General features: G+C 45.9%; 2 protein-coding genes across 3 annotated transcripts; both read right to left on the bottom strand.

Annotated features, from left to right (window-relative positions):
- Positions 1 to 563: 563 nt before the first annotated feature.
- On the bottom strand, positions 564 to 14,168 carry LOC147972906 (uncharacterized). Its single transcript, XM_087521731.1, has 2 exons — positions 11,046 to 14,168; positions 564 to 7,096 (listed from the first exon to the last, which is right to left on the bottom strand). Exons 1-2 carry the CDS (start codon positions 13,006 to 13,008, stop codon positions 6,954 to 6,956), a joined length of 2,106 nt encoding a protein of 701 aa, XP_087377857.1. The 5' UTR covers positions 13,009 to 14,168; the 3' UTR covers positions 564 to 6,953.
- LOC125510595 (myosin-12) lies at positions 11,464 to 24,620 on the bottom strand. Of its 2 annotated transcripts, XM_048675816.2 has the most exons (40): positions 24,195 to 24,620; positions 23,956 to 24,084; positions 23,571 to 23,714; positions 23,332 to 23,477; positions 23,075 to 23,231; positions 22,919 to 22,977; positions 22,674 to 22,833; positions 22,438 to 22,587; positions 22,214 to 22,350; positions 21,987 to 22,133; positions 21,443 to 21,544; positions 21,293 to 21,350; positions 21,105 to 21,206; positions 20,979 to 21,016; positions 20,658 to 20,784; positions 20,408 to 20,578; positions 20,202 to 20,333; positions 20,017 to 20,123; positions 19,861 to 19,921; positions 19,586 to 19,763; positions 19,277 to 19,482; positions 19,081 to 19,200; positions 18,898 to 18,996; positions 18,592 to 18,807; positions 18,358 to 18,497; positions 18,159 to 18,263; positions 17,949 to 18,063; positions 17,806 to 17,844; positions 17,629 to 17,694; positions 17,343 to 17,513; positions 17,085 to 17,240; positions 16,579 to 16,785; positions 16,351 to 16,497; positions 16,168 to 16,238; positions 15,934 to 16,033; positions 15,788 to 15,844; positions 15,647 to 15,703; positions 15,482 to 15,562; positions 15,274 to 15,356; positions 14,715 to 15,164 (listed from the first exon to the last, which is right to left on the bottom strand). In XM_048675816.2, the coding sequence occupies exons 1-40, from the start codon at positions 24,195 to 24,197 to the stop codon at positions 15,038 to 15,040; spliced, it is 4,671 nt and encodes a 1,556-aa protein (XP_048531773.2). In that variant the 5' UTR covers positions 24,198 to 24,620; the 3' UTR covers positions 14,715 to 15,037. The 2 variants fall into 2 exon arrangements, 1 of the variants encoding a protein (XP_048531773.2); XR_015602698.1 differs by lacking the exons at positions 23,571 to 23,714; positions 23,956 to 24,084; positions 24,195 to 24,620 and adding exons at positions 11,464 to 11,574; positions 14,179 to 14,544 and having other exon boundaries at positions 15,005 to 15,164; positions 23,332 to 23,495.
- Between the last annotated feature and the right edge of the window lie 1,579 nt (positions 24,621 to 26,199).

The following is a 26,199-nucleotide window of genomic DNA, read 5'->3' as shown; positions in this document are numbered from 1 at the left end:
GCGTAGCGCTGACCCTAGGGGTGGGCTATGTTGCGGTAGATACACCGTGGCATGGTGTACCGAGTCACCCGTTTGGTGTCTCGGGAACCCTGTTCACATCGTTCAGGACCGTATGTGGAAACCTCGGCCGGACTCCCTGCGGATGGAACCTGGATAGGCAATAAACCTGGACTAGAGACTTGAGTGTTTAGGTAGGCCGTGGCCGACACCCTCATTGGGCTTCCGCTTGAAGGTTGCCGAGTACATGTCGTGTAAACGGCGGTAAGTGGTGAGAGCATGTATGAAGAAGTACACCCCTGCAGGGTTAACGTCATCTATTCGAATAGCCGCGTCCACGGTAAAGGACTACTTGGTTGCCTATACAGTTCATAGACAAGTTAATGGATACTACTAAAAGACTCAATATAAGTGTGAGTACCAAGGATGGCCCTCTCGTAGGATGACGTGGGAGGATCCCCGGTGGAGTGTTGTGTTGGTGATTAGTGGACTCGTGTGCGAAAACTATTTTACTAGTGGTGTCCCGTAGGATAGCTTAGCCAAGAGTCAAAGTTGGCTTGCTGCAATAACTCCACCACCTTCTTGAGAATGAGCATGTATAGTAGGTTCTGATGTAAGACTTGATGAGTACCTTTGTACTCATGTTTGCTTAATTACTATTTTCAGACGACAACACCGCCCCCTCCGATGGGTTCTACGTAGACCTTGATGTTGACGAGTGACTAGCCACCCAGGTGGTGATCCTGGCCATGGAGGGCCCTATGTAGATAGACAGGCTTCGAGAAGCCTTCTTTCTTTCTAGTGTCTGTACTCAGACTATTTGCTTCCGCATGTGCTTGTATGCTTGTATGACTTGAGTGTCGGGTCATGTGACCTCTACCTGTATGAACATGTTATGTATGGCTCTCTGAAGCCTTTAAATAAGGTACTTGAGTTGTAGAGTTTTGTTGTGATGCCATGTTGTATTTGCACATATCGAGCATATTGTGTGTATGATTGAAATGCTTGATATGTGTGGGATCCGACAATCTAGTTGTTTATCCTTGGCAGCCTTTCTTATGGGGAAATGTAGTCTAGTGTTCCTCGAGCCATAGTAGTCCGCTACAGCCCGGTTCACCGGAGTCCTGCTAGCCCAGCACTACTGCTCAGGACACTTGATTGGTCGGCATGTGTTTCACTTCGTTCCTATGTCTGTCCCTTCGGGGAAATGTCACGCAGTGACATCAGGAGTCCTGCCTAGCCTGCTACAGCCCGGGTTCCCCGGAGTCCTGTTAGCTCAGTGCTACAGCCCGGATTCACACGCTGATGACCGACATGCTCGATGTGATTCACGTATGCCTGTCTCCATAGGTCTGTGCCGCTTTGGGTTCACGACTAGCCATGTCGGTCCGGGTTCTCTGTCATATGGATGCTAGCGACACTATCATATACGTGAGCCAAAAGGCGCAAACGGTCCCGGGCCATGGTAAGGCGACACCCGTGGGGATACCGTGCGTGAGGCCGCAATGTGATATGAAGTGTTACCGGCTAGATCAATGTGACTTGGAATCGGGGTCCTGACATGTTTGCATTTTCATACAATAAAGAGACAACCATAAGGCTCTTGCCGGTTGCCAGTAACTTTTATAAAACATGATCATCTCATACAATAACTTATATCACATCATGTCTTGACCATATCACATCACAACATGCCCTGCAAAAACAAGTTAGACGTCCTCTACTTTGTTGTTGCAAGTTTTACGTGGCTGCTAAGGGCTTCTAGCAAGAACCATTCTTACCTACGCATCAAAACCACAACCGTGATTTATTAAGTTTGTTGTTTTAACCTTCAACAAGGACTATCCACAGTCAAATTCGATTCAGCTAAAGTAGGAGAAACAGACACCCGCCAGCCACCTTTATGCAAAACTAGTTGCATGTCTGTCGGTGGAACCGGTCTCATGAACGTGGTCATGTAAGGTTGGTCCAGGACGCTTCATCCAACAATGCCGCCGAATCAAAATAAGACGCTGGTGGTAAGTAGTATGATGATCACCACCCACGACTCTTTGTGTTCTACTCGTGCATATCATCTACGCATAGACCTGGCTCGGATGGCACTGTTGGGAAACGTAGCATGCAATTTCAAAAAAAATCCTACACTCACGCAAGATCTATCTAGGAGATGCATAGCAACGAGAGGGGGAGAGTGTGTCCACGTACCCTCGTAGACCGAAAGCGGAAGCGTTTGAAAACACGGTTGATGTAGTCAAACTTCTTCTCGTTCCGACCGATCAAGCACCGAACGTACGACACCTCCGAGTTCTCCACACGTTCATCTCGATGACGTCCCTCGAACTCTTGATCTAGCGAAGTGTCGAGGGAGAGTTCCATCAGCACGACGGCGTGGTGACGGTGATGGTGAAGTGATCCGTACAGGGCTTCGCCTAAGCACTACGAAGATATGACCAGAGGCGTAAACTGTGGAGGGGTGGTGCCGCACACGGCTAACAATTGTTAGTGTGTGTTCTAGCGGTGCCCCCCTCATATATATAGGTTGGAGGGGAGGAAAGGCAGCCAAGGGGGTGCCCCAAGTAGGAGGAATCCTACTTGGGGTCCTCCCAATTCGTCCTCCCCCCTTTCCTTTTTACCGGAGGGGGAAAGGAAGAGAGGGGGAGGGAAGGAAGGGCGAGGCCGAATCCTCCCCTTTCCTTCTCCCTTCCCCTCTTTCCTTCTCCTCCTATTTTGTCCTATATGGGAGCGCACCAGCCCCTTGTGGGCTGGTCTATCCCTCTCTTGGCCCATAAGGCCCATATCTTTGCTGGGGGTGCCCGGAACCCCTTTCGGTGACCCGATATGTACCCGATACCCTCTGGAACACTTCCGGTGTCCGAATACTATTGTCCTATATGTCAATCTTTACCTCTCAACCATTTCGAGACCCCTCGTCATGTCCGTGATCTCATCCGGGACTCCGAATAACATTAGGTCACCAAATCACATAACTCATATAATACAAAATCGTCATCGAACGTTAAGCGTGCGGACCCTACGGGTTCGAGAACTATGTTGACATGATCGAGACACCTCTCCGGTCAATAACCAATAACATAACCTGGATGATCATATTGGCTCCTACATATTCTACGAAGATCTTTATCGGTCGAACCGTAATGACAACATACGTTATTCCCTTTGTCATCGGTATGTTACTTTCCCGAGATTCGATCGTCAGTATCTTCATACCTAGTTCAATCTCGTTATCGGCAAGTCTCTTTACTCGTTCCATAATACATCATCCCACAACTAAATCATTAGTCACTTTGCTTGCAAGGCTCTTATGATGTGTATTACCAAGAGGGCCCAGAGATACCTCTCTGACTCGGAGTGACAAATCCTAATCTCGATCTATGCCAACCCAACAAACACCTTTGGAGATACCTGTAGAGCATCTTTATAATCACCCAGTTACGTTGTGACGTTTGATAGCACACAAGGTATTCCTCCGGTATCCGGGAGTTGCATAATCTCATAGTCGAAGGAATATGTATTTGACATGAAGAAAGCAATAGCAATAAAACTTAACGGTCAATATGCTAAGCTAACAGATGGGTCTTGTCCATCACATCATTCTTCTAATGATGTGATCCCGTTCATCAAATGACAACACATGTCTATGGTTAGGAAACTTAACCGTCTTTGATTAACAAGCTAGTCTAATAGAGGCTTACTAGGGACCTAGTGTTTTGTCTATGTATCCACACATGTATCAAGTTTCCGGTTAATACAATTCTAGCATTAATAATAAATATTTATCATGATATAAGGAAATATCAAATAACAACTTTATTATTGCCTCTAGGGCATATTTCCTTCACTCCGGAGAGAGGGATTCGTCGCCATCGTCATCATCAACCATCCTCCATCACCAATTTCATGATGCTCATCACCGGGAGTGAGTAATTCCTTCGTAGAGTTGCTGGACAGTGATGGGTTGGATGAGATTTATCATGTAATCGAGTTAGTTTTGTTAGGGCTTAGTCCCTAGTATCCACTATGTTCTGAGATTGATGTTGCTATGACTTTGCTATGCTTAATGCTTGTCATTAGGGCCTGAGTGTCATGATTTCAGATCCGAACCCTTTATGTTTTCGCGAATATATTTGTATTCTTGATCCTACCATGCAAGTTATACGCACCTATTATGTGTTATGATCCACATCCCCCAAGGTGACAATAATTGAGATTCATTCTGGTGATTACCGTAATTTGAGGAGTTCATGTATTCACTATGTGTTAATGCTTTGTTCCGGTTCTCTATTAAAAGGAGGCCTTAATATCCCTTAGTTTCCCTATGGACCCCGCTGCCACGGGAGGGTAGGACAAAAGATGTCATGCAAGTTCTTATTATAAGCGTATATGACTATATACGGAGTACATGCCTACATTACATTGATGAATTGGAGTTAGTTCTGTGTCACCCTAGGTTATAACTGTTACATGATTAATGGTATCCAACATAATCACCGATCCAATGCCTACGAGCTTTTCACATATTGATCTTTGCTAAGTTACTACTATTGCTACTTCTGTTACAATTGCTATAAAACTACTGCTACTACTACTATTACCACTGCTATCAAACTACTCCCTCCATCCCAAAATAAGTGTCTCAACTTTGTATTACCTCTAGTACAAATTTATACTAAGCTCAAGACACTTATTTTGGGACGGAGGGAGTATCATACTACTGTGCTACTGATCACTCAGCTGCAGACATTTAGTCTCCAGGTGTGGTTAAATTGACAACTCAACTGCTAATACTTGCAAATATTCCTTGGCTCCCCTTGTGTTGAAATAAATTTGGGTTTAATACACTACCCTCGAAAGCTGTTGCGATCCCCTACTTGTGGGTTATCACCGCCTTGCTTTGTCTCGACAATACAATTGACTTAACCGAGACCGCTTCCGGATGACTCACAACTGATCGACTTGTCTTTAGTTCCTTCCTCTAGATCAACATGTTCAATGACTCGAACAAACCTAGCTCTGATACCACTCTTTAGAATAATCGAAGGCGCATAGTCGATCATGTGAGGATCAAGCAATCACACGAGATACAACACCGAGTTGTTAACGAGGTTCACCAACATGGCTAAATCCTTAGGGCATGACTACGGGCGCTCCTCCCCGTGACACCATCACAATACCGCACACTGTCCACCCGGGCGCCGGCCAACGCACCGGCTCCCCCTGAATGTTTGTGCTATTATGTTGGGAAATGTTGCATCATGTGTTTATCCCACATTATATAAGAGGTCTAGGATACAAGTGTCCTACTCGAACACCTCTCCGTACCATATCTACACACAGTTTGAATTCAAGTCCAAATGTAACCTACCTTGTACAAACTATTTGACACAACTCCAACAAAGAGCCTCCTAGTTGGGAGATGTGTAATCAAATTCACCTTTATTTGATGTTGGGAAATACTAGGGAACTAAAAAAAGGTAATGAACAGAGGAAATGCATACCCAACCAGAGAAGATATCTTGTTGTGTCGAGCTTGGTTGAACATGAGCAATGGATCATATATGTGGAACCGAGCAAAAGGTCTCAAAATATTGAAAAAGATATGCATGGTTCCACGAACACAAGCACTCCATGGAATCACATCCAATTCATACCGACTGCAGTGAGAGCTCTCTCCAGCATAGATGAGCCACCATTCAAGATTCTGTGAACAAGTTTTGTGGTGCCGGTGCATATGCTCAAGTAGTGAATATGAATGAAAGTGACATTGGAGTCATTAGTCGTTCAAGTTTTGTTTCCTCCACGTTGGTCGTGATCTTTCTTGCTTGTTTCATTTTTGCATTACGTTTATGTGGGATTTTTGTTAGATGGGATTGGTGGGTGCTTTGTACCATCACATTGAAAACAAGCCATTCACTTTGGCCCGTTGTTGGGTGGAGTTGAATGGGAAACCCAAGTGGGCAACCCTCTATAGAGATCTCAAGAACCACACCAAGAAAAGAAGAACAATGATGGCACAAGCTCCCGCCAATCTATTGAATTGGATGGCGATGATGAACAAGGTGGAGGGGTGGTCGGACTTGGGACCGAGCCAAAAAGAAGTAGGTACTTGAGGGGGAAGAAGGAGAAATATAGGGGCACACGTGATGTCGCGGCGACCAAGATGTCAGCCACGTGGATGAACAATTCCAACAAAGGGAAGGAATCAAAGAAAAGGAAGGATAAGAAGGATGAGAGGTGCAAGCTATTATTGGATGTGCAAAGGGAGAGGATGAAATTCGACCGTGAGAGAGGACGATGATTGAGAATGGGATGATGGAGATGGAAAAGACGAACAAATGGGAGGAAATGGAACTTGAGAAGGCCAAGGCATATGCGACCATTGAGCTTGAGAGAGAAGGCGAGGCTCACGGGGATCATGGAGGAGTCAAGGACCATGTTGGTCGACACTATCCTCATGGATGGCCATGTCAAGGATTGGTTCACCAACCAAAAGGAGATCAACGAGACAACGAGCGCAAGAAAAGACACTTGATTTATTCATGTATCCCTATTCATGAGTTATTGAATTTTATTCGTCGTGGATCATTTTGGCTTGTGTTGTATTATTGAATTGGTTGTGTGCTACATTGATTGAATGATCTACATGCATGATTTGCATGGAAATGGGGGGCGCCGTTGTCCAGGCAGACAAATGGGGCTCAGCCGGCTCTCCCATTGGACATGCTCTTATTTTTTCGAAAAGGGGGTTTCCCCGGTCTCTGCATCAGACAGATGCATACGGCCACATTTATAAATAAATAAAGTAGTTCAACAATGTCTTGCAAAGTGCTGCGACAAAGGATACTGGCTCACACAGAGCAAGCAAAATAAAACAAGGCCCAAAAGCCACAACCGGCTGGCATAGTAAAGAGAGATAGGTAAACTACGCGCCTATCCTATTACATGACCGCCATCCAAACCGGTTGAATAAATCCCGCGCTACCATCTCCCACCGGACAGATCCAGTAACCAAACACGCCCTGGCCTCCGTCGGAGTGAGTAATGACCACGTACGGATTAGCGCAGTAGCCCGGAAGAGAACCTGCAAAAAATGAATAGTTGTTGTTCTGTTAAAAGCCAAGTCATTTCTGCAGTTCCAAATTGCCCATAACAACGCACATGCTCCCACACGAATTTGTCTAGCTGTTTTGGCCTCTATACCAACCAGCCACGTTCCAAACAACGACCTGACCGAATTCGGAGGAGTAATGTTAAAGGCAATCTGCACCGAGCGCCACAACACCCTCGCCATCGGGCACTCAAAGAAAAGATGCTTGATAGTTTCATCCCGATCACAGAAACTACACCTAGTAGATCCTGTCCAGTTGCGCTTAATCAAATTATCTTTCGTTAGAATGACTTGTTTATGCATAAACCACATAAACACTTTAATTTTGAGAGGAACCTTAACTTTCCAAACGTGTTTGGAACTAGGAATTACACTAGAATTGATGACATCAATGTACATCGACTTGACTGTGAATTCACCAGATTTAGTAAGCTTCCAATACAACTGATAGGGCTGATGAGTAAGCTGAACCTCCATGAGTTTACTCACCAGATGAATCCAAGCCTCCCACCGGTCACCCACAAGCACCCTCCTAAATTGGATGTTAAGAGGAGCAGATTGCAGACTCGTTGCAACCAGAGCATCCCGTCGCTGCACAATGCGATAAAGCGCCGGATACTGGAGTGCCAGTGGTGCATCACCTAGCCAGGTATCTTCCCAGAATCGAGTGTTATTGCCATCACCGACAACAAACTTTGTTCTGTTAAAGAAAGTAGCTTTGACCCTCATTAACCCCTTCCAGAAGGGCGAATCAGTGGGTCGAGCCGTCACCTGCGACAAGGTTTTAGAGTACAGATACTTGTTACGAAGAATCTGCGCCCAAGTTGCCTCAGTCTCGGTAGATAACTTATAAAGCCACTTACTTAGAAGGCATCTATTCTTAACTTCAAGGTTCTCAACCCCAAGACCCCCTTGGTCTTTTGGTCGGCAGATGACATCCCATTTGGCTAGGCGATACTTTCTCTTAGTTTCATCGCTCTGCCAGAAGAAACGAGACCGATAGAAGTCCAGTCTTTTCCTAACTCCAACTGGAACCTCAAAAAAGGATAAGAGAAACATAGGCAAACTCGTGAGCACCGAATTAATAAGAATCAATCGGCCTCCATACGACATAAGTTTGCCCTTCCAGCAGCTCAGTTTCTTCTCAAACCGATCCTCGATACACTTCCATTCACTGTTAGTTAACTTACGATGGTGAATGGGGATACCAAGGTAAGTGAACGGAAGAGTCCCCAAATCGCAACCAAACAGTTGCTTGTAAGCATCTTGTTCCTCTTTGGCTCTACCAAAACAGAACAACTCACTTTTATTGAAGTTGATCTTCAGACCGGACAATTGCTCAAATAGGCACAATACCAGCTTCATATTTCTCGCCTTAACCAAGTCGTGCTCCATAAAAATGATTGTATCATCGGCGTACTGCAGAATGGACACACCACCATCTACAAGATGAGGTACCAAGCCACCTACTTGTCCTGCCTCCTTTGCCCTTCCTATCAAGATTGCCAACATATCAACAACAATGTTGAAGAGGATAGGAGACATTGGATCACCTTGCCTCAGGCCCTTGTGTGTCTGGAAATAATGACCTATATCGTCATTCACTTTAATTCCAACACTCCCTTTTTGCGTGAAAGATTCAACTTGGCGCCTCCAAGCTTCGTCAAAACCCTTCATACGTAAGGCTTGTTGTAGAAAGAGCCATTTGACTTTATCGTACGCCTTCTCGAAATCCACCTTAAAAACCACTCCATCCAGTTTTTTCGAGTGAATTTCATGGAGCGTTTCATGCAGGACCACCACCCCTTCAAGAATGTTCCTATCCGGCATGAAAGCAGATTGAGTAGGCTGCACCACAGTATGCGCAATCTGTGTGAGCCTATTCGTTCCGACCTTGGTAAAAATTTTGAAACTCACATTAAGAAGATAGATTGGCCGAAATTGATCAATCCGCACTGCCTCTGTCTTCTTGGGAAGAAGTGTTATCGTCCCAAAATTCAGCTTAAAAAGGTGAAGCTAACCAGCGAAAAGATCATTGAACAAAGGCAATAGATCTCCTTTAATAATGTGCCAACATTTCTTGTAAAACTCGGCCGGGAAACCATCCGGGCCAGGAGCCTTATTATTCTTCATCTAGGAAATGGCCTCAAATACCTCTTTCTCAGAGAAAGGAGCAATTAAGATATCATTCTCAACAGCTGTCAGTTGAGGCACATCCTCAATCCTAGACTCATCCAGCGACACCCAGTTCTCCTCTAGAGGTCCAAACAACTGCTTGTAATACTCAGTGATATACAGCTTTAAGTTTTCCTGACCAAGAATCGTTCCCTCATCTTGCTCAAGCTGAAAGATTCTCTTCTTTCTATGCTTGCCATTAGCAATCATGTGAAAAAATTGTGTGTTCGCGTCCCCCTGGACGACCCGTCGGACCTTGGCCTGAAGCGCCCACTTTAATTCTTCCTCACGAAGTAGCTCTTTCAGCCTCATTTCCACATCGAGCTTCGCCTGAAGCTCCGAGGCTGGTAGGATCATGTTCTCAGCTTTTACATCCAGGGACTGAATAAGCGAAAGGAGTTGTTCCTTCTCAATCTTATAAACCCCACTAAGATGTTTAGCCCATCCTCGTAGGAAGCTTCTCAAGTGCCTAATTTTATTCTGCCAGCGCTCAAGTGCAGTTTTACCTCCTGCATCCTTAGCCCATACTCTGGCAACAGTATCTAAGAACCCTTGTCTCTCAAACCACGCAAGCTCGAACGAGAAGACATTCTTATTTCCCACATGAGTGGCCTCCCCAGAATCAATGAATAACGGCGTATGGTCCGAAATGCCCCGTGTAAGTGCCTGCACCGTTACACAAGGGAATTTCTGCTCCCATTCGACGCTAGCCAGAACCCGATCCAGCTTCTCAAATGTCGGATTAGGTAGTGCATTAGCCCAAGTAAACTTCCTGCCCGAAAACTCAATCTCACGTAGATCCAAACTTTCAATGATGGTGTTAAACATGAACGACCATCTACCGTCGAAATTATCATTATTCTTCTCATCATGCCTTCTGATAATATTAAAATCACCCCCTACTAGGATAGGCAGTTGCTCAGAACCACAAATCCTAACCAAATCAGCCAAAAAATCTGGTTTAAGCTCGGGCTGTGCGGCTCCATAAACCGCCACCAAAGCCCAGTTAAACCCATCGGCCTTCGACCTCAACCTAAACTTAACTGCGAAATCCCCCATGACCACGCTTCGGACTTCTAACGAGTCGCATCTAACTCCGAGTAAAATCCCCCTGATCTTCCTCGCAGCGGTAGACAATGCCAATCAAACTCAATACCTCCTGACAACGTATTGAGAAATTGAGGCGAAAAGTCGGCTCTACCAGTTTCCGATAAAGCGATAAAGTCCAACTTATGCTCAATAGAAGCCTCAGCAAGAAACCTTCTTTTAGCCAAGTCTTTCAGACCTCTGCTATTCCAAAAGATTCCTTTCATAACTCGTCATGGAATTTTTTTAGCTGTTCTAATCCGCGCGCTCCTACGCACTGCGGAAGTCAGGTAAAGCTTCCGCTTCCACTTGCGTTTAGGAATATTAAAACTCTCCGGCTGGTCCTCACAACCAGTCTCAGAGGCTCGCACTTCATCAAAGTCCACTCGCTCATCTTCCTCCTCAGGAGCGAGATCCGCACACAAATTATCGAGGGCCCTAACCCCCAAAGCATCAATCTCGGAGTTATTCATGGGTTTAACCGCAGCTAAGTTACGAATCATCTCAAGCGCCCTCTCAGCCTCTAAATCCAATAAATCATTAATCGAATTTGAAATTTCACTATCATTGCTACCTAGTGAAATTCCTAGCTTATTTGCATTATTAATAATCTCATCATCGGAAAAATGCAGAATAGAATTAGAAGTATTGACGGACATACCCGTAGTGACCTCCACGTCACGAAGCTTGGCCGCCCTCATGGCGCACCGCTGCTGAATGTCGTCCACCTCCGGATGGTCCTGGAGACGGCTGCTCAACCGTCGCCCCTCAGCAACCGGATCCGGGATACCACCGAAAGCAATCACCTCCTCCCGAGAGGCTCTGCTGGGGTGCACCATGCCGGGGAACGGAGGAGCCATGGCCTCCTGCCCGAGCTCCCCCACTACCCCGGCCAAAGGGCGAACTGTCGGCACTAGCGCCGCCGGCACACAAGGCCCTCGAGGCGCCACAGGAGAAGAGGCCCCCGAGGCCACCGAGGCCACCTGCCCCGAGCCCCGTCCGGGCCGCGACTCCATCGCCAGCACCGCCGGTCCGGAAGAAGGAAGTAAAGGTGTCTGGTCGAGCAACCTCGGCCTCCCAACCGAAGGCTCAAGCTGCACCATCGGAGGCTCCCCCACCGCTGGCCCTGATGAGGGAAGCGCGGCCACCTGCCCCACGCCCCCATCAGCAGCAGGCATCCTTGGCTGTACCTGCACAGTTGCGGCCTCAGATGAAAAATCCAAAGCCCCCATCTTCAGACTCTCTCCCGCGCCAACGACCTCCTCCGCCCCAATCCTAACCGGGATCGGCGACTCCCCCGAAGGAGGAAGCACTGGCTCCTCAAACTCCAGTGCCGGAAGCGAGCGCTCAAACACCTCATCCGACTCCACCCGATCACTCCACAGTCTCGGGGGTGCAGATGCCGGCTCGAAAGAGCCGAACCTAAGGGTAGTCGTCGGCACCGAAGAAGGAGTAACCGTCCCATCCGCAGACGTCTGAGCATCAGCACCCTGCGTGGTGGACAGCTCACGTCCACTATCAGCAGCTGGTGCCTCCTTAAGTGCCGAACTATCATCATCCTCGTGCAAATCAGAATCAGACCCGTTGGCCATCCCGGCAAAGATACTCTCATCCTCGAACTCAATAACAAGGTCATATATGTGGCCTCGATATGCCCACTTAACCACCTCCGGCACAAACTCGATGTTCAGCACACTAACCAGAATGCCGGCAATCTCGTGGGCTCTAGTAAAGTCCATATCCACACACTCCGGTCTGCCAATCATGATACCCAAACTGGCAACAACCCGGGCATCCTGCATCGGCCTGGATGGTGCCCCAGAGAATCGCAACCAAACCTGCGTCAGAGGCTTGCCCGTAGACTCAACCCTCTTCCACTCCTGAAACTCAAGCACACCATCAGTACCTGGCACCTTGCACATCCCGAAACTCAAAAGCCTCTGAAGGTCCTCAACTGACGGACACTCAATCCGAAACAGCTTGTCCTCCACAGTCGCAAGCTCCCACCGGAACTCCCCAGGGGCTAACTCCTTAAGCCTCTGAATAATTTGCGACTCCGAAACCTCTCCTCTAGCAATCTTAACCAACCCAGTTGTCAAGCTCAACGTCTCGTCAGGAACCTCCATCTCCGTTGGAGATTCAAAGAACGTAAGCTCGGCACAGTACACCCCATACATCATCAGCGAAGGTGCCTGCTCTCTCAGAAGCGGACAGCCCCCCGCATCGTGTGCCGGTTTGCCACAAGTGCCACACAACTCGGCCACACACTCCGCAATAAAATGCCCCTTACCACCACAACGATAACATAGCATATTCTCCTTCTTGCGAGCATATTTTGAAGCTCTGTCCGACTCAGCCCTGGGAGGATCCTCCAGAGAAACAGTCCCCCCGGACCCATTCCCGGGTAACTCTGCATTGGCAAGCGCCGATACCACCTCCAAAGCCTGGCCTGTCAAAACCTGCTGCTCAGCATCCCCATCAACCACCATCGGATCAGTCACAGTCGGAGTAGGCGGTCGTGGGCGATACCGGCCCCCACGCCCACCTCGGTGACCACGGAAACCACCCCGCGGTCGAAGACCCGGGCCAGCCGCCCCCTCAACAAATCCTCCTGGGGGCCCCATGAACGGGCGCTCCGCCGAGCCATCGCTCTGCCAAGCATGGCCTCGACCTCCACCAGTCGACGAGGATCCACGGTGCTTACCAGCACCATACGCGTTGACCCCATCATCACCCCACTGACCCTGAGGTGCAACCGTGACTTGAGTTGGTGGACGTGCCAGATGCTGCACTGCTCGGGATCAATTCTGCGGAGGCATAGCGACAAGGTGAGGTGGTGGAACTAGCCTTGGCTGGCCAGCCAACAGCCCCTGAGCGGGTGGCCGCGGCACAACACCTCCCTGGCCCGCATTGTTCCCAGCAGTAGATGACGGCAGAGGTCGCTGACCCACCGGACCCGGCGCCGGCGGCCGCAATCCCGCCGGAGTGGGCGCCGCTGGTCTAGGCCCGGGCAGCACGCCGCCCCGGCCGGCCGCTACCCCCACCGAAGCTACGCCCCTGCCGGCTTGCAGCGGTACTGCACCCCCGCGGCCAGCCCCCGTTGGCGGCAACGAAGCTCCACTGCCCCTGCCCGAGGCCGCGGGGTTCCGGCCAGCGCCGGTAGCCGGCAACCCAGCGCCACGGCCACCGCCGCTGCCCTGCTGCGGCGCGGTCCCAAGGCGGCCGGCGTCCAGATTCGCCACCGTTCTCTTCCCCGGTGGCAAAGGTCCTCCGCGACCCACCATCGATCGAAGCGGAGGGATACGCTTCGCTCGTTTTGTCCCAGCAGATCGAAAGCTCCGACTCAGCCTACCAGGAACCCTAGCGAAAGGTACGTGAGACACAGACGATCGAGCTAGCGGCTCCTCGTCACCCTCGATAGCGCTCGGCTGTGGCCTGCTCTGGGCCTCATACCCAAGCTCCTCCGGCCCACATACCGCAGCCCTTTCCGAGCAACCCTCGTTGCAGAAAAAACCGGTCGGACCCGGAATAGACTGGGCCTCATACCCATCTATCCCCGACCCAACATGAGCCGGCCCACCAACGTCCGATGGCAGCCCCTCTCGGCCTAGCAGTGAATTCAAACGACGCTGACGGAAATCAGCAATCCCGAGATCCTGGATCCTAGGAGTTTCCAACTCCGTCGCCGGCGGCCTCGACCCGGCCACCGTCCGGCGAAGAGTCTTCTTCCGTTTTACAACAACCCACGAATCCGGCTTAATGAGATCAAAAACTGTAAGATTTGGACGACATACCTTAGGAAGAGGGCCTTTCCATGGCTTGATCGCCGCCGACGAGGTTCTCCGGCGGACCATCTCTATCTTCGCGCCCGCGTCGATCCCCAACCTGGCCGGATCATGGATAGGTAGAACATCATCGATCGCAGACGCCACCTCCTCCTCTGAATAGCCGGCATTGAACCAGTCATTAACGTGGTCCGACGGCGTAGGCGACGGCGGCGATGGCGGATCGTCCGCCTCTCCATCCGCGTCGTCCTCCTCCGCCTCCGCTAGCGCCCAAAACCGTCCACCGCACCGGCGATCACCGGCGCGGACAGATTGGGTGCGCGCGGTAGCCCCTCCATTCGCCCCTCCAGTAGCTCTCAACACACCAGTCTCCTCCTAATCCAGAAACGCGGAGAGAGACAAGTCGAGAATAAAACCAGGGGACACAAATTTCAGAAAGAAAAGAAAACCCGTTTCGCAGACTGCTGGTGTGTACATTTTTCACAATGTTGATCCCAGAAATACCCACATCATAAGGAAGACTACCAAATGCACTTGGCTAAAAATGAGAAACTTACAATCAGAAAGTGTTGTCATTGAATTCATCAGTCGGGGTAATCAACATATGTACTTTCACAAAAGAATTACAATGTTTCCTCTTTCACACTATCAATACCAATCAAAAGAATGCTATCAAACTCTTCTATATTTCCCTTTCTCAAAATATACTTTCCACAAGACCCAACCCAAAATTGCAAGCTGGAGACCGAAACAAACCAAACCCCAAACTATGCACTCCTATTTAAAAAATAAATGAAAAATATTCACTGCCCAGGAACTTCACAAAAACTGGTACCTGTCCGTATTTTCCTTTATATACGTAATGTAATCAGTCTGTATGCTGTTGCAGAAGAAAGTGGAACTGGGAGTTCTGCCGCAGTAGTGGTGGCGGCTCCACGTCAGTCGGGTTGATGTCGAGCATCAGTCGCGCTATATCATCCAAGGATATCGGTATGCTGCAATGCCGTCCATATGGGTGGGTGTTAGATCGATGGCAACTGTTGTGATTTTAATTAATTATGCACCCCGTCACAGATTACATCTTTGCGCCGGTACTGAACATACCTTGAGTCGTCATCTAGTAAGAAAGAACTGTTCGGAGTAGTTATCGAGTCATCTGTCGTCATTGTTCTCATGTTTCCAATTACCTGAAAACATGCCCATTCTTGTCATGAAACAGGAAAGAAAATTTTGTACCTTTGTTTTCTATCACATCATGTTAATGTTGTTTGAAAACGGAAGCACGTATATTCTAGCAAGGACTCTCGCTTACCTCTTGGGATAGACCTTGTGCACCGTATTTATCATCCCAGAACATCGTTCCGATGCGATATATTTGGCTGATGCTCAGAACCTGCCAACAAAATACAAATATTTGATATTGGATGGGTTTGCCAAAATTTCAAGCATCTATAACTTTGTCTTGTTCAGGACTTACGGGGCAAAGCTCATCAGTGATTTCCTCCAGTGTCTTGTGCGATTTCTGATGCAAAACCTGCAATGTAATTTCATTTAGTAGGTCGGCCGTAGACAGATGGAACATCTATAATGGTCAATAAGAGCATCTACTTAGGCATACCAGGAACCCAACTGCCTGCCTTATGTGTTGCAGTTCATCCCAAGATGTTCCTGCATACTGGATTACAGAAATACATTTTAGTCTGGTGGCTTTCTGCTGATTAGTATGTTCCTTGCTGAAATTAAACATTCTCTTTTTTATTTCACCTCTTCAGTTGTTCTAGAGCACCATTGCTCCAGTTCCTGTAAACCAGCCTTCAAGAATTCTCCATTGCTAAAGGAGCAGCATTCACGCCGAAGTAGCAAACTGAATGAAGAAAATATTTTTTGCTATAGTTCAGAATCAAAACATTTTGTGAAGCGTATACAAATGATGTCTCAAATGACAGTGTGTAGTCAAGCAGAGTTAATCTGAGGTAATTTGTACAAGACTAGCAGTACCTGTTGAAGAGTTGAACGTTCATAAATGCAAATACTTGACTGAATGTTTTCCTAATTATCATTGGAGGTACCTACAAATCAAAGTTGAAAAAGGAAAAATCTTCAGCATAGAAATTGTAATGTATTTCCTGACAGGAAGACAACTGAAAACGAAGCTACAACTCAAAACAAAGCTGTACTCACATAATTATTGTTCATCGTTTCCAGTGTATGATTCAGGCACTTGACAATGTTCTGCCAATGCACACTTGATGCTTGCCTTGATAGTGCACTAGAGTGTATACTTTTCAATGATCCTCGAGATGCTCTTACACGACCAGCTCTTGGAGCCTATGAATATTGGCACATGTTAGAGAAGTTGTATCACATTATACAAAGATTAGGCATGAAGATGCCTGAGCCTTGAGGTACCTGTATGCAGAGAGTCAATATTGCACTTATTTCCCTTTTCAGGCTATCTCTCATCATGCCATATATCTTCTCGACATATGCTGTTAACTGTTGCTTGAAACGTACAGCTGGATACTTAGCCTCTATCATTGATGTAGTGTCAGCTCTTCCTACCATTCCACTGTATCCGTTTGAAATACCTAATCCTGACGATGATGATCGAGCATTCTGAAAGTGCAGTTTTTGGCATATGTAAGCTCATTTTCCCCCAAATATAGAGATTTTTGCTCCAAATTACATAGCATGAAACCGGTAAGACATGGCAGTAGGCAGTAGCAGTTCAATACAAAAAAAGAAACGAAAAAGAATGAGCACCAGGAGCCACGTCCTGATGCCCACCAGACAGAACTCCAAGACGTAAGCTCATATTTTATGATGTGATCACAGATAATTGGTACCAAATGCATTTGAGATCTCAACCAAGAACATCTGCTTATGCAGAGCAAAAGTCTGGATGAAAAACTTACCTGCACCATTCTATTGAATAGGTTGCCTGTTGCGGTCCTGCTGCGATTTGGTACTTTAGTAGATGAACTGCTAGCTTTAAGTGTATTTTGTAAAAGGTAGAGGAGGGTTGATGTTGTCGACAGCCAATAAGCTAGTTCTCCAGAAGTTTCAGCATTCTGTACATGTATTCAGCCAATGAGTTTCTCGACAATTTGCTTACCAACTTTCTTATGCTATTGCATAGGAAAATCTGTATAGTTATTGATGGGAATAACAACCTCAACATATGACCTAATTGTATGGATGATACGGTCAAATATGTTTGTCTTTTCTGCTTCAAATGAGTGCCAGTGAAGAAGTGATTTGTAGACAATACATGCTGCAGCTGGTCTTCTGTTGTCATATCTCCTGTCTTCAGCCAGGCTTTTGATAAGGACATCATGATTTTCCTGTGGAAAGAGTGAAGATAGAATAATTGTTTTTTTTAAATGCACAATATATGTTAATTAAATACATGAAACTTGTTCCCACAGTGAAATTAAAAAGTTCAAAGGACAAACTTACTTGCTGTCGGTCCGTCAGCGACTGTTGTTTGCTTAAATTCTTTACTGGGGGAACAACCACCTCCTCCTGCAAGCAAAGCATATGTGAACATTAATCCGATGACCTACTTGAGTATTGTTTCTTTCTATCTTACAGTATGTTTGTTGGGTATCACTGAGTTACAGTACATATACTAACCATTTTAGGTTCTCCATGCTGGTGTCCATTCTCAAGAACCTGATAAGATTTTAACACAAATGTTAGTGAAACTTTGTACTTCTGAAATATAGTTGTAAAAGCCAAAAAAATATCTTATTGAATTTTCATTACTGGAATTGTACCTTCACAACAGCTGGCTCAATCACTTCAGGAGTGACTACTGCTTGAACAGCTGGTGCAGGATTGCTGCGGAGCAACTGATTCTCTGACTCCAAGATGGCAATCTTGCTTTCCAGACTAGACAAATCATTAATTGTATTAAGTTATAATACTTCCATGCAGGCAAGTGGTTAAGAATGGAAATACGAGGTATAAATATTGTAAATTTTTACCTCTCTATTTGTTTTGTCTTATTATCATCATCTGCTGACGCAAGCAACGATTGTTGGCGTAGAACGTGGTTTTCAGATTCCATGTTGGATAAATTTGTTTCAAGCCTGAACCATATATCAAAAGTCAGTGAGTGGATATGATATGTATTCTTTACAAGTCGACTTTTTCCAAACTCCAAAGCTATGAGCTCATTAGTACCTAGCGATCATGTCTTGAAGTTGATTAATTTTGGAGTCCCGTTCTTGTGTCTCACGTGACAATTCGTCAGACTGTTTTTGAATCTCAAAAAGCTTCTTCTCAAGATCTTCAGCCTTCGTTCTAAACGTACCGAGCTCAGTCTGGATAAAAAAAGGGACGTGAGAATTTCACTGTAGAATAAAATGGTGAATCTTCCTTTTGAGTACAGCTGTGGAACCTATTGGGTATTCATACCTCAAGTTCCTCGTTTTGACTTGTCAACAACTCAACTTTTGCGTTATCCACCACTGGCACCTCTACTATCTTAGGTGGTGCCTGTTCAATTGCTAACTTTGCAGCTTCTTTCTCATTTATAATTGCTGCATGGGCTTCCTCAAGCTTTTCTTGCATTTCTTGCAACGCAGATTGTAACTTTGTAATTTCTTGTCCCTTGGCTACCTCAAGGTCAACCTGCCAACATGCATAATTTAGCAAACTCATTGGTGTCCAAGCAACATATTAAACTGTACAGCAACTACTATGTTGATCTAAGTGAGTTACCCTCAAATGCTTCTCAACATCTAATCTCCATGTGAGTTCCTCAACTCTCTTTTCCAGCTTGTCTTTGGCTTCTTTAAGTGCACCATTATCTCTTGCTTCCTGTTACATGCTTATACTTTAGTTTAAAATGCATTAAAATACACATGAATGAATTACGACTTCCCAATCTGAAATTGGACATACCATTTTGAGCTTCCGAAGTTCCTTCCTTGCAACACGTCCCCTCCACGAGCACTGGAGAATTAGAGAAGCTCTTTTTTGCAGTTTGTAAGCAACATAGGCTTTGTGTTGGCGCCATCGAGTCTGGATCCACAAAGTAGTTAAGTTTCGGTTGATTATTAAATTACCTCTGTACCTTGGTTCACATAATAATACAAACCTGGATGATGATGGTCGCTTTGGTCTCTCTTCTGAACCTGTGCTCCTTACGAGCAGCCATTGCACGTAATCCTGTCTGTATTGTTATTGATGATCTGTATATTTGTAGGTAAGCTTTCCAGGCAGAATGAGTACGGGTGTGCTTCTGTATTGTAATTGCAGCAGCGACTCTTCTCATGTGCTCAAAAAGCTTTCTAGCTAGTCGTGCTGTGCCATTTCATTAGATTGTATGTCAGTTCAAGTGAGAACTAAGTAAGAAGTACTTCTATCCAAGGCATGAAGTACCGAACACGAAGGAGTGAAGAAATACCTCTCCAGAACTTTTGAGTTTGAATGGAAGCCTTTTTTAAGCTGACGAATTCCTTTCGCATAAGATGCGTTCTTATACGCCTCTGGATAAGTCGCACAGCATTGGCCAATACTTCTGCTCTTCTGGCATCCAGCTCTGCCATCTGGCCAGCTCTTAGGAATACCTTTGTTTTTCCTATCTGATAAAGGAAAGGGTATGCACAGTCAGTTTCAACTGTCATATATGATAGATACAGTTTTTATGTTTCACAACTTCCCATTTTCACTGTAGGTTACCTGGTATCCCTTCAATCCCATTTTATCACATATTGCTGCACAAGCTGTCTTCTCGTCAGAACTGCAAAATAGTTACACAACAAGGGCATATCTAAATTGATATATTTTACTTGAGTTTCATCTCCTTATCAGTTCGCATAACTTGAGCATCCATACCTGTCCACAAGCTCTGGTGCAAGCACTCCGAATCGATCAATGAACTCATCAAATGTTCTCTTCGTCGGATAGCCAGCACAACTGATCCGGATTGCTTCCAAAACACCCTGCACGATGAGCCATGAACGCGATGAAATTTCAATCAAATTCAATGGAGCACAAAACATGAAAAAGAAAATACATACCCCACATCTCAATTGATTCAAGACATTGTCGTTCTCGAAGATGCCAGGTTTCAGTACAGTATTAGGCTTCACACATCTAATGTAGTGTGGTTCTGTCGTACTCAATGTTTCCATCAGGGCTTGGAGTTGTTGCTACACATATTATGGAATACATGTTAATGAGTATTTCAAGGCTAAAAAAGAGATTTAGCTCCAATATGACACACCTTAAAGCGAGTACCGATGGAAGAGAATTTGGACTGTTTAGAACTTTCCTCTGGTAATGGAGGAAAGAGATTTGCAACAAAAGAGCACCTTGACGAATTTAGTAGAGCTTGATGTTCAGCGACCACATAATCTTTGTTCTTGTCAAGAAAATAATCGGCTTGGTATGTGACCTGTCAAGTAGAATAGTTTATTAAAATTCCTTACTGATTATATATCAAATTATCATACTATCACCGGACTAATGCTTACATCTCCTGCGTAGTGATTGATTGTGAAGGAAGTCCTGGCAAGTTTGGGCTTGCTAAAGCGCTTATGTGATTTGTATGTTTGATACATCTTTTGTGCAAATGTCTCGTGAGTGGACTTCGGAAACATGCTGCATCATCCATAAGCATGTCAAATACTTGCATTTGCCTTCAGTTTGCATGCAAGAAAAAGTATCCTGTGTATTTTTTTAAATGAAATATACTACAGAAAACTTTCATTGTTGCAAGTGTCATCGTGGACATAAAACTAAATCTGGAATGACAGTCAAAAGAAACTTCATTTTTGGGTCAAAACATCACATACCATGCCTCATCCAGGAGGGCAATTATTCCTCCAGGTTTCTGTACGAAATATTTAAATGTTTGATAAGTAAATACTTGATTCATCTGTTAAAGTTCACATATAACTTATGATATTCAGAGGCATTACCTTCTCAATCAGGTCCAGCACATCCTGATTATCCACAAATTCCACATAGCTCCAGTCTATTTCATCCCTTGTATACTCTTCTTGCTCCATCTTGAATACGTGCTGCCGAAGGAATACACATATTTATGTAGATATTAAATATACATTTCAAAATCATTTTCTCTTAGCACCTATAGGTCTTAGCTAACCTGATTGAAGTGCTGCTGCAATTTCTCATTTGTCATGTTGATGCACAGTTGCTCAAAACTGTCATATGAGCAGAAAGTTCGTCATGTTTAGAAACTGAACTAATATCATACTTGCACTTTTGTAGTGTAACGAAGGTACTAATGGCAAACCTGTTGACCTTGAAACTCTCAAATCCATATATATCCAGCACTCCTATTATACTTATTGCATCAGGATCTTGACCAATCGAGTTATTGATCTTATCCACAATCCTGTTAACCCAGATAAGAAAAACCTTTCTGGTTAAATGGCATACATTAGAGATGAAAGATAAAAGTATAAAGTGCTAAATTTATTAGTTTTTACAAAAAAAAAAAGGAACTGGTAGGAGCGCTGCCTTCTCAGTAAGAAGAAATTAGATGTATGAACAAACAGGTGGGCATGAACATGCCAAAACCCTATGTAGATAACGCTCAACTACTCCTGAATAAGCACAACGCTCGGGGATCCCAGGCAGAAAGCCATGCCCCACTGGACGATTTCGTCATATGCGCAATGGGCGATCTCCACTAGTTTTATTAGCATTTTACTACATTCATAACAATATATTTTGGTCTGTACACATATCTGGCAATCTGGTAATACTGATAAGAAGTAACACTTGATATTTTTTGCTTGTTTGATGCATTAATGAATATAAGAATTCACGCTTACCAGTCGAATAGTCGTGAATACACCGTCTTTGCCAAGGCATCACGACTCTGTAGAGCAGAATCTGGATCGAGGGGTTTTGTGATATTTCCATCAGGTGTTACAATAACACGCTGACAAAGAGAGTCTTCAAGCAACTTCTCATCACACCTAAGATACAATATGTACTTGAGTAATACCATAAAACTGCAGATCACCAAACATAAATCACTGAAAGAAATTAGACATACATTAGCAGTTCTGCCACTGTTTTCAGGTGATTGATTGATTTCTCATCCCTCAACCGTGATGAATCAATTTCTTTCCCTTTGGAGAAATTAATGTTTCCTAGATGAAGGATTGCCGCTACTACTCTGAAGATTGCATCCTTGAGCAGTGAAAGAGATTAATTAGTTTTTTTTAGCCCAGCAATATCGTTACTATTTCTTTCAAGTCTCGTTATAGTTTCAAATACCTGTTCTTCTTGAGAAATTCCAACTATATCCATTGCATTTCTTGTTTCTAGGTATTCTCTTGCGTCGTCCACATTAGCTACTTCATAGCAGCTTGTTTGGTTCAGGTAATGAAATGATCGCGGGTCTCCCACCTTAAACCTTTTTACGTCCTGTAATTAGTTAAACATCAAGAAGAAGTCTTTTGGACCATGCAGATATGGTAAGCACTATATAGGTACTTCTTGTTAAGAATTACCTCCGGTGGTGCAGAGCATAGCATGTAAAAGCAATGGTAGTTCCGTTCAGGATCAGAGACCTGGCATACTCGTGATCGTTCAAGGAGGTATGTGCGAACGGCCGCACCAGATATCTTCCCGTATTTGTCAAATTGAATTTCAACAAACTTACCAAATCGACTGAAAAAGATCGGCATGTTAAGTATAAAACTTAAAAAACATTTGCTGCCAAAGCATAGTTGTAGTTGCTAATTCAAGAATCCACCTTGAGTTGTTATTCTTCACCGTCTTCGCATTACCAAATGCTTCCAGTACTGGGTTAGACTGAATGTGTTGTAGAAGAATCGAGAGAGTTAGTGGGACATCATTCTAGAAGGAAAGAGTGAGAAAGAAGATGAACAAAAATGTTGTGTTTTCCAACCTCTAGAACTTGCTGCTCAACGGTTCGTCCCTCGGTTCCAGACCTTCCTCCCATGAACGCAAGGTACCTCATGAGCATCTTTGTCGTCTCTGTCTTACCAGCACCACTCTCACCGCTCACCAATATTGACTGGCTTCCATGCTCATTGATCATTGCCCTGAAAATTATATTCAGCAACAAAACCGCGATGAACATCAGCCACACAATACAGTGAACTGGCTGACTGTCCAATGCCCACAGACTGCAATCGCACACACCTGTAGCAAGAATCTGCAATCGCGAAAAGATGGGGGCTGAGCTCCCCGAAGGTGGCGCCTTTGTACTGCTCCATCATGTGCACGTCGTAGAGATGGGGCAGCCTCTGGAAAGGATTGACTGCAATCAAGATGTTCCCGGTGTACGTCTGTCGTCAGAATAGTTACCAGTGTCAGACAATCAGCTGAAATGGTTTCTGACTGGGAGAGAACATCAAGATGGACAACCCTGGATTACTCACGTATATCTCGTTAAGGCTGTACCGGCAGGCAAGGTTATGCAGGACTCCCGGTTCATGGAGGTAAGCGAGCTTCGTCATGTCGTCCACTCCTGCTGGGGGCGCTTCCGTGTCTTTGGGGTATATGCTCGCGAGGCTGGCCACAACCTGAACCCATGGATGATTCAGAAGCTCATGTCGTAAGCAACTTGCATCGAATTGGCGATTGAAAGTAACAGTAACTCGCGGTGGCAGTTCCATCCAAGCAATTCGACGAACAGTTGGTAGGCACTGCTCGATTGATTGCTAAGACGAAGTAGAGCTTGATCTGAAATCTGCATCCTTGGTAGAATACTGGTGGTAAAGAGCAGCGATGAGGCAGAGAGCAGGGGACTGCGGAGTGACTGACCGTTTTGCCATTGGTGGTGGCGACGGTGACGTCGGCGCCCTTGATCCCGGTGACCTCGCCGTCGACCCAGGCCTCGTCGGGATCCTCCAGCCAGACCTGCGAGCCGACGATGATGTTGACCGGAGTCCCCTGTCGTCGACCCAAGAAACAAGAAACATGTCAGCTCGACCAAAAGCAACCAACCATCAATCACGGGCGTGAAAGAAGCTGGCTGGAATCGAGCAAGAAAGCAAGCTGACCATGTTGACAGATTCAGTCCACGGACGACGAACTCAGCTCAGCTCGATCGCCGGCGCCGGCGAATCTCCGCTCATGCGAGCACGGGGTCAAACCAACCAAATAATACACCGGCAGCCAGCAAGATCCCGCGAGCTGGAGTTGTTGTTGCTGGAATGCGCACGCGAGAGTAGTACACTACAACTGGAAAGGGAGGAGAAGCAAGCGATGCGACAGCAGGAGGGAAAGAGAGCAGAGGAAGGAAGGGGGAAAGGAATATACAACCAAGGTGGTGGAGGCGGGGTGAGGGGTCGGAGTGGGGTGGCGGTCGCGGGGCGTGAGCTGGTTCAAGTCCCCCTTTTTGGTGGGAAAAGTCGGCACCGCTACGGCCACCCCGCGACGGCGGCGGCTGCTGCGGCCGGTGGCTTCTTTCTTTCCTCTCTTCCCCGGTCGGTTTCCCCATTGGCGAATGGTGGTGATCTACCGGCTGGAGTGCCACCGAAAGGGGGCGGCTGAAAAGGAGAGGTTCAGGGAAATGGTCCGTTCCCTGGCCCCGGCGAGTACAGCGACGGCTAAGGATGTCCTGTGTTGTGTTTACAAGAAGCCGTCCAAAGTGATTATCCCAAATTTATGATATACTACTCCATATCTATAGCGAGATAAGAAAAGAAAAGGTGAGATATCTTTATCTAAACTTATCCCATAATATTTTTTGCGATGCTTATTTCCTATAATATTTATTGTAATTCCGGAGCTTAGATCTAATGGTTGCGCATATAGTTAGACCCTCTAACAGCTATTGTATCAATTGTCTGATTAAACCCTCTAATAAACATTTTCACACTGGTCTTTTTGTGGTTTGCTTCTATTTCTACTCCCTAAATGAGCATTTCTGTGTTCGCGTGATCAACTCGTGCACCCAACGGCGGAGACAAGCCTCAGGCTGCCCGGGCGATGCCTAGGTTGTGAGGCTGGTTTTCTTCTTTCACTGTAGCATTTTTGCATTGTTTAATATTGTAGCTAGCTAGTGTTTGGATTGGGGTTTGCCTGAGTCCTGCCCCGATCCTGGCTTTTTGTAACCGCTGGATCCTCCCATTTCCTTTCTTCTTCCTTATGTCCTTTCTTTTGTCTCCACAATCTAACCGTGCCTTTTTCGATGCAGCGCATTTCTTCTGTCCCATTTTCTTTGTCTCGTCTCTTGAATCTAGCTCTACCTTCGTTGGCGCCTCCATATGTGCGACGTCATTGTCGCCTATGACGTCTAGTGTCTTATGGGCGAGCATTCATCTAACAAAACTTTTACGGGCGGCAGGTCCGGTTAGTAATTACGAATCCTGATACTGATATATGCAAACATCTAACAAAACCTTTCCTGGGCCAACTTCATCATAACATTGATCCTCGGGCAGGTCTCCTTCCATAGCTTTGCCATCGTCGTTGTTGTGTCATCACCGACAACACCGCCACACCACAATAACCACTCTAGCAAGGTCCTATTTTTCGGCCTCGCACGCATAGCCACCTCGTCGTCGACATTGAGTTCACCGGTGTTTGAGGTTCATGTAGACCGCGCGCATATGTTTTTATGAAAAACAAATGTTGTTCCTCATGAGTCGCCGAGACCTCGGCTGTGTTTCGAACAAGCACTAAATCTACCTAAGAACAGGAGGAGACTGATAACAAGTCAGAGCATAGAACTGTCGCGTGGCCCGGCGTGAACTGGACGCCTTGTCTCGGCGGCGGTGGTGGTCCAGGGTGGGCGCTAATCATTTTCTCTTGGCCGGTGCAAAAGGAAAAGGACGTTCCATAAAAGATTGAGAGAAAAATGATCTCGACTCGGGCCTTTCGGCACGTTGCACCGTCACCGGCACGTTTCCACCTGCGCTTTGCGCAGAGAATAATCACGAAAGTTCTTTGATTATTACCAAACTCTCAGTACGGGCACTAAATTATCATGCGTTTTTTTTAAATTGAATCTATTCATTAAGGCAGTGTTCGGCAACCCATCACTCTTAAAAATACGAGAAG

This window comes from Triticum urartu, chromosome 5A (genome assembly GCF_056163025.1).
Source record: "Triticum urartu cultivar PI428250 chromosome 5A, HENAU_Tu73, whole genome shotgun sequence".
Lineage (NCBI taxonomy): Eukaryota > Viridiplantae > Streptophyta > Magnoliopsida > Poales > Poaceae > Triticum > Triticum urartu.
This window is presented reverse-complemented; position numbering and strand designations above follow the sequence as displayed.

What these genes read in the sequence shown, in the direction of transcription:
- LOC147972906 (XM_087521731.1), bottom strand. Translation starts at nt 13,008, where the DNA reads ATGGGGCCCCCAGGAGGATTTGTTGAGGGGGCGGCTGGCCCGGGTCTT. An exon ending in TGACGTGGAGGTCACTACGG is followed by an intron (nt 7,097 to 11,045) that starts GTATGTCCGTCA and finishes CATTTTTTGCAG; the next exon opens with GTTCTCTTCCGGGCTACTGC.
- LOC125510595 (XM_048675816.2), bottom strand. An exon ending in TATTGACTCTCTGCATACAG is followed by an intron (nt 16,498 to 16,578) that starts GTACCTCAAGGC and finishes CAATATTCATAG; the next exon opens with GCTCCAAGAGCTGGTCGTGT. An exon ending in TCACTGATGAGCTTTGCCCC is followed by an intron (nt 15,563 to 15,646) that starts GTAAGTCCTGAA and finishes TTTTGTTGGCAG; the next exon opens with GTTCTGAGCATCAGCCAAAT.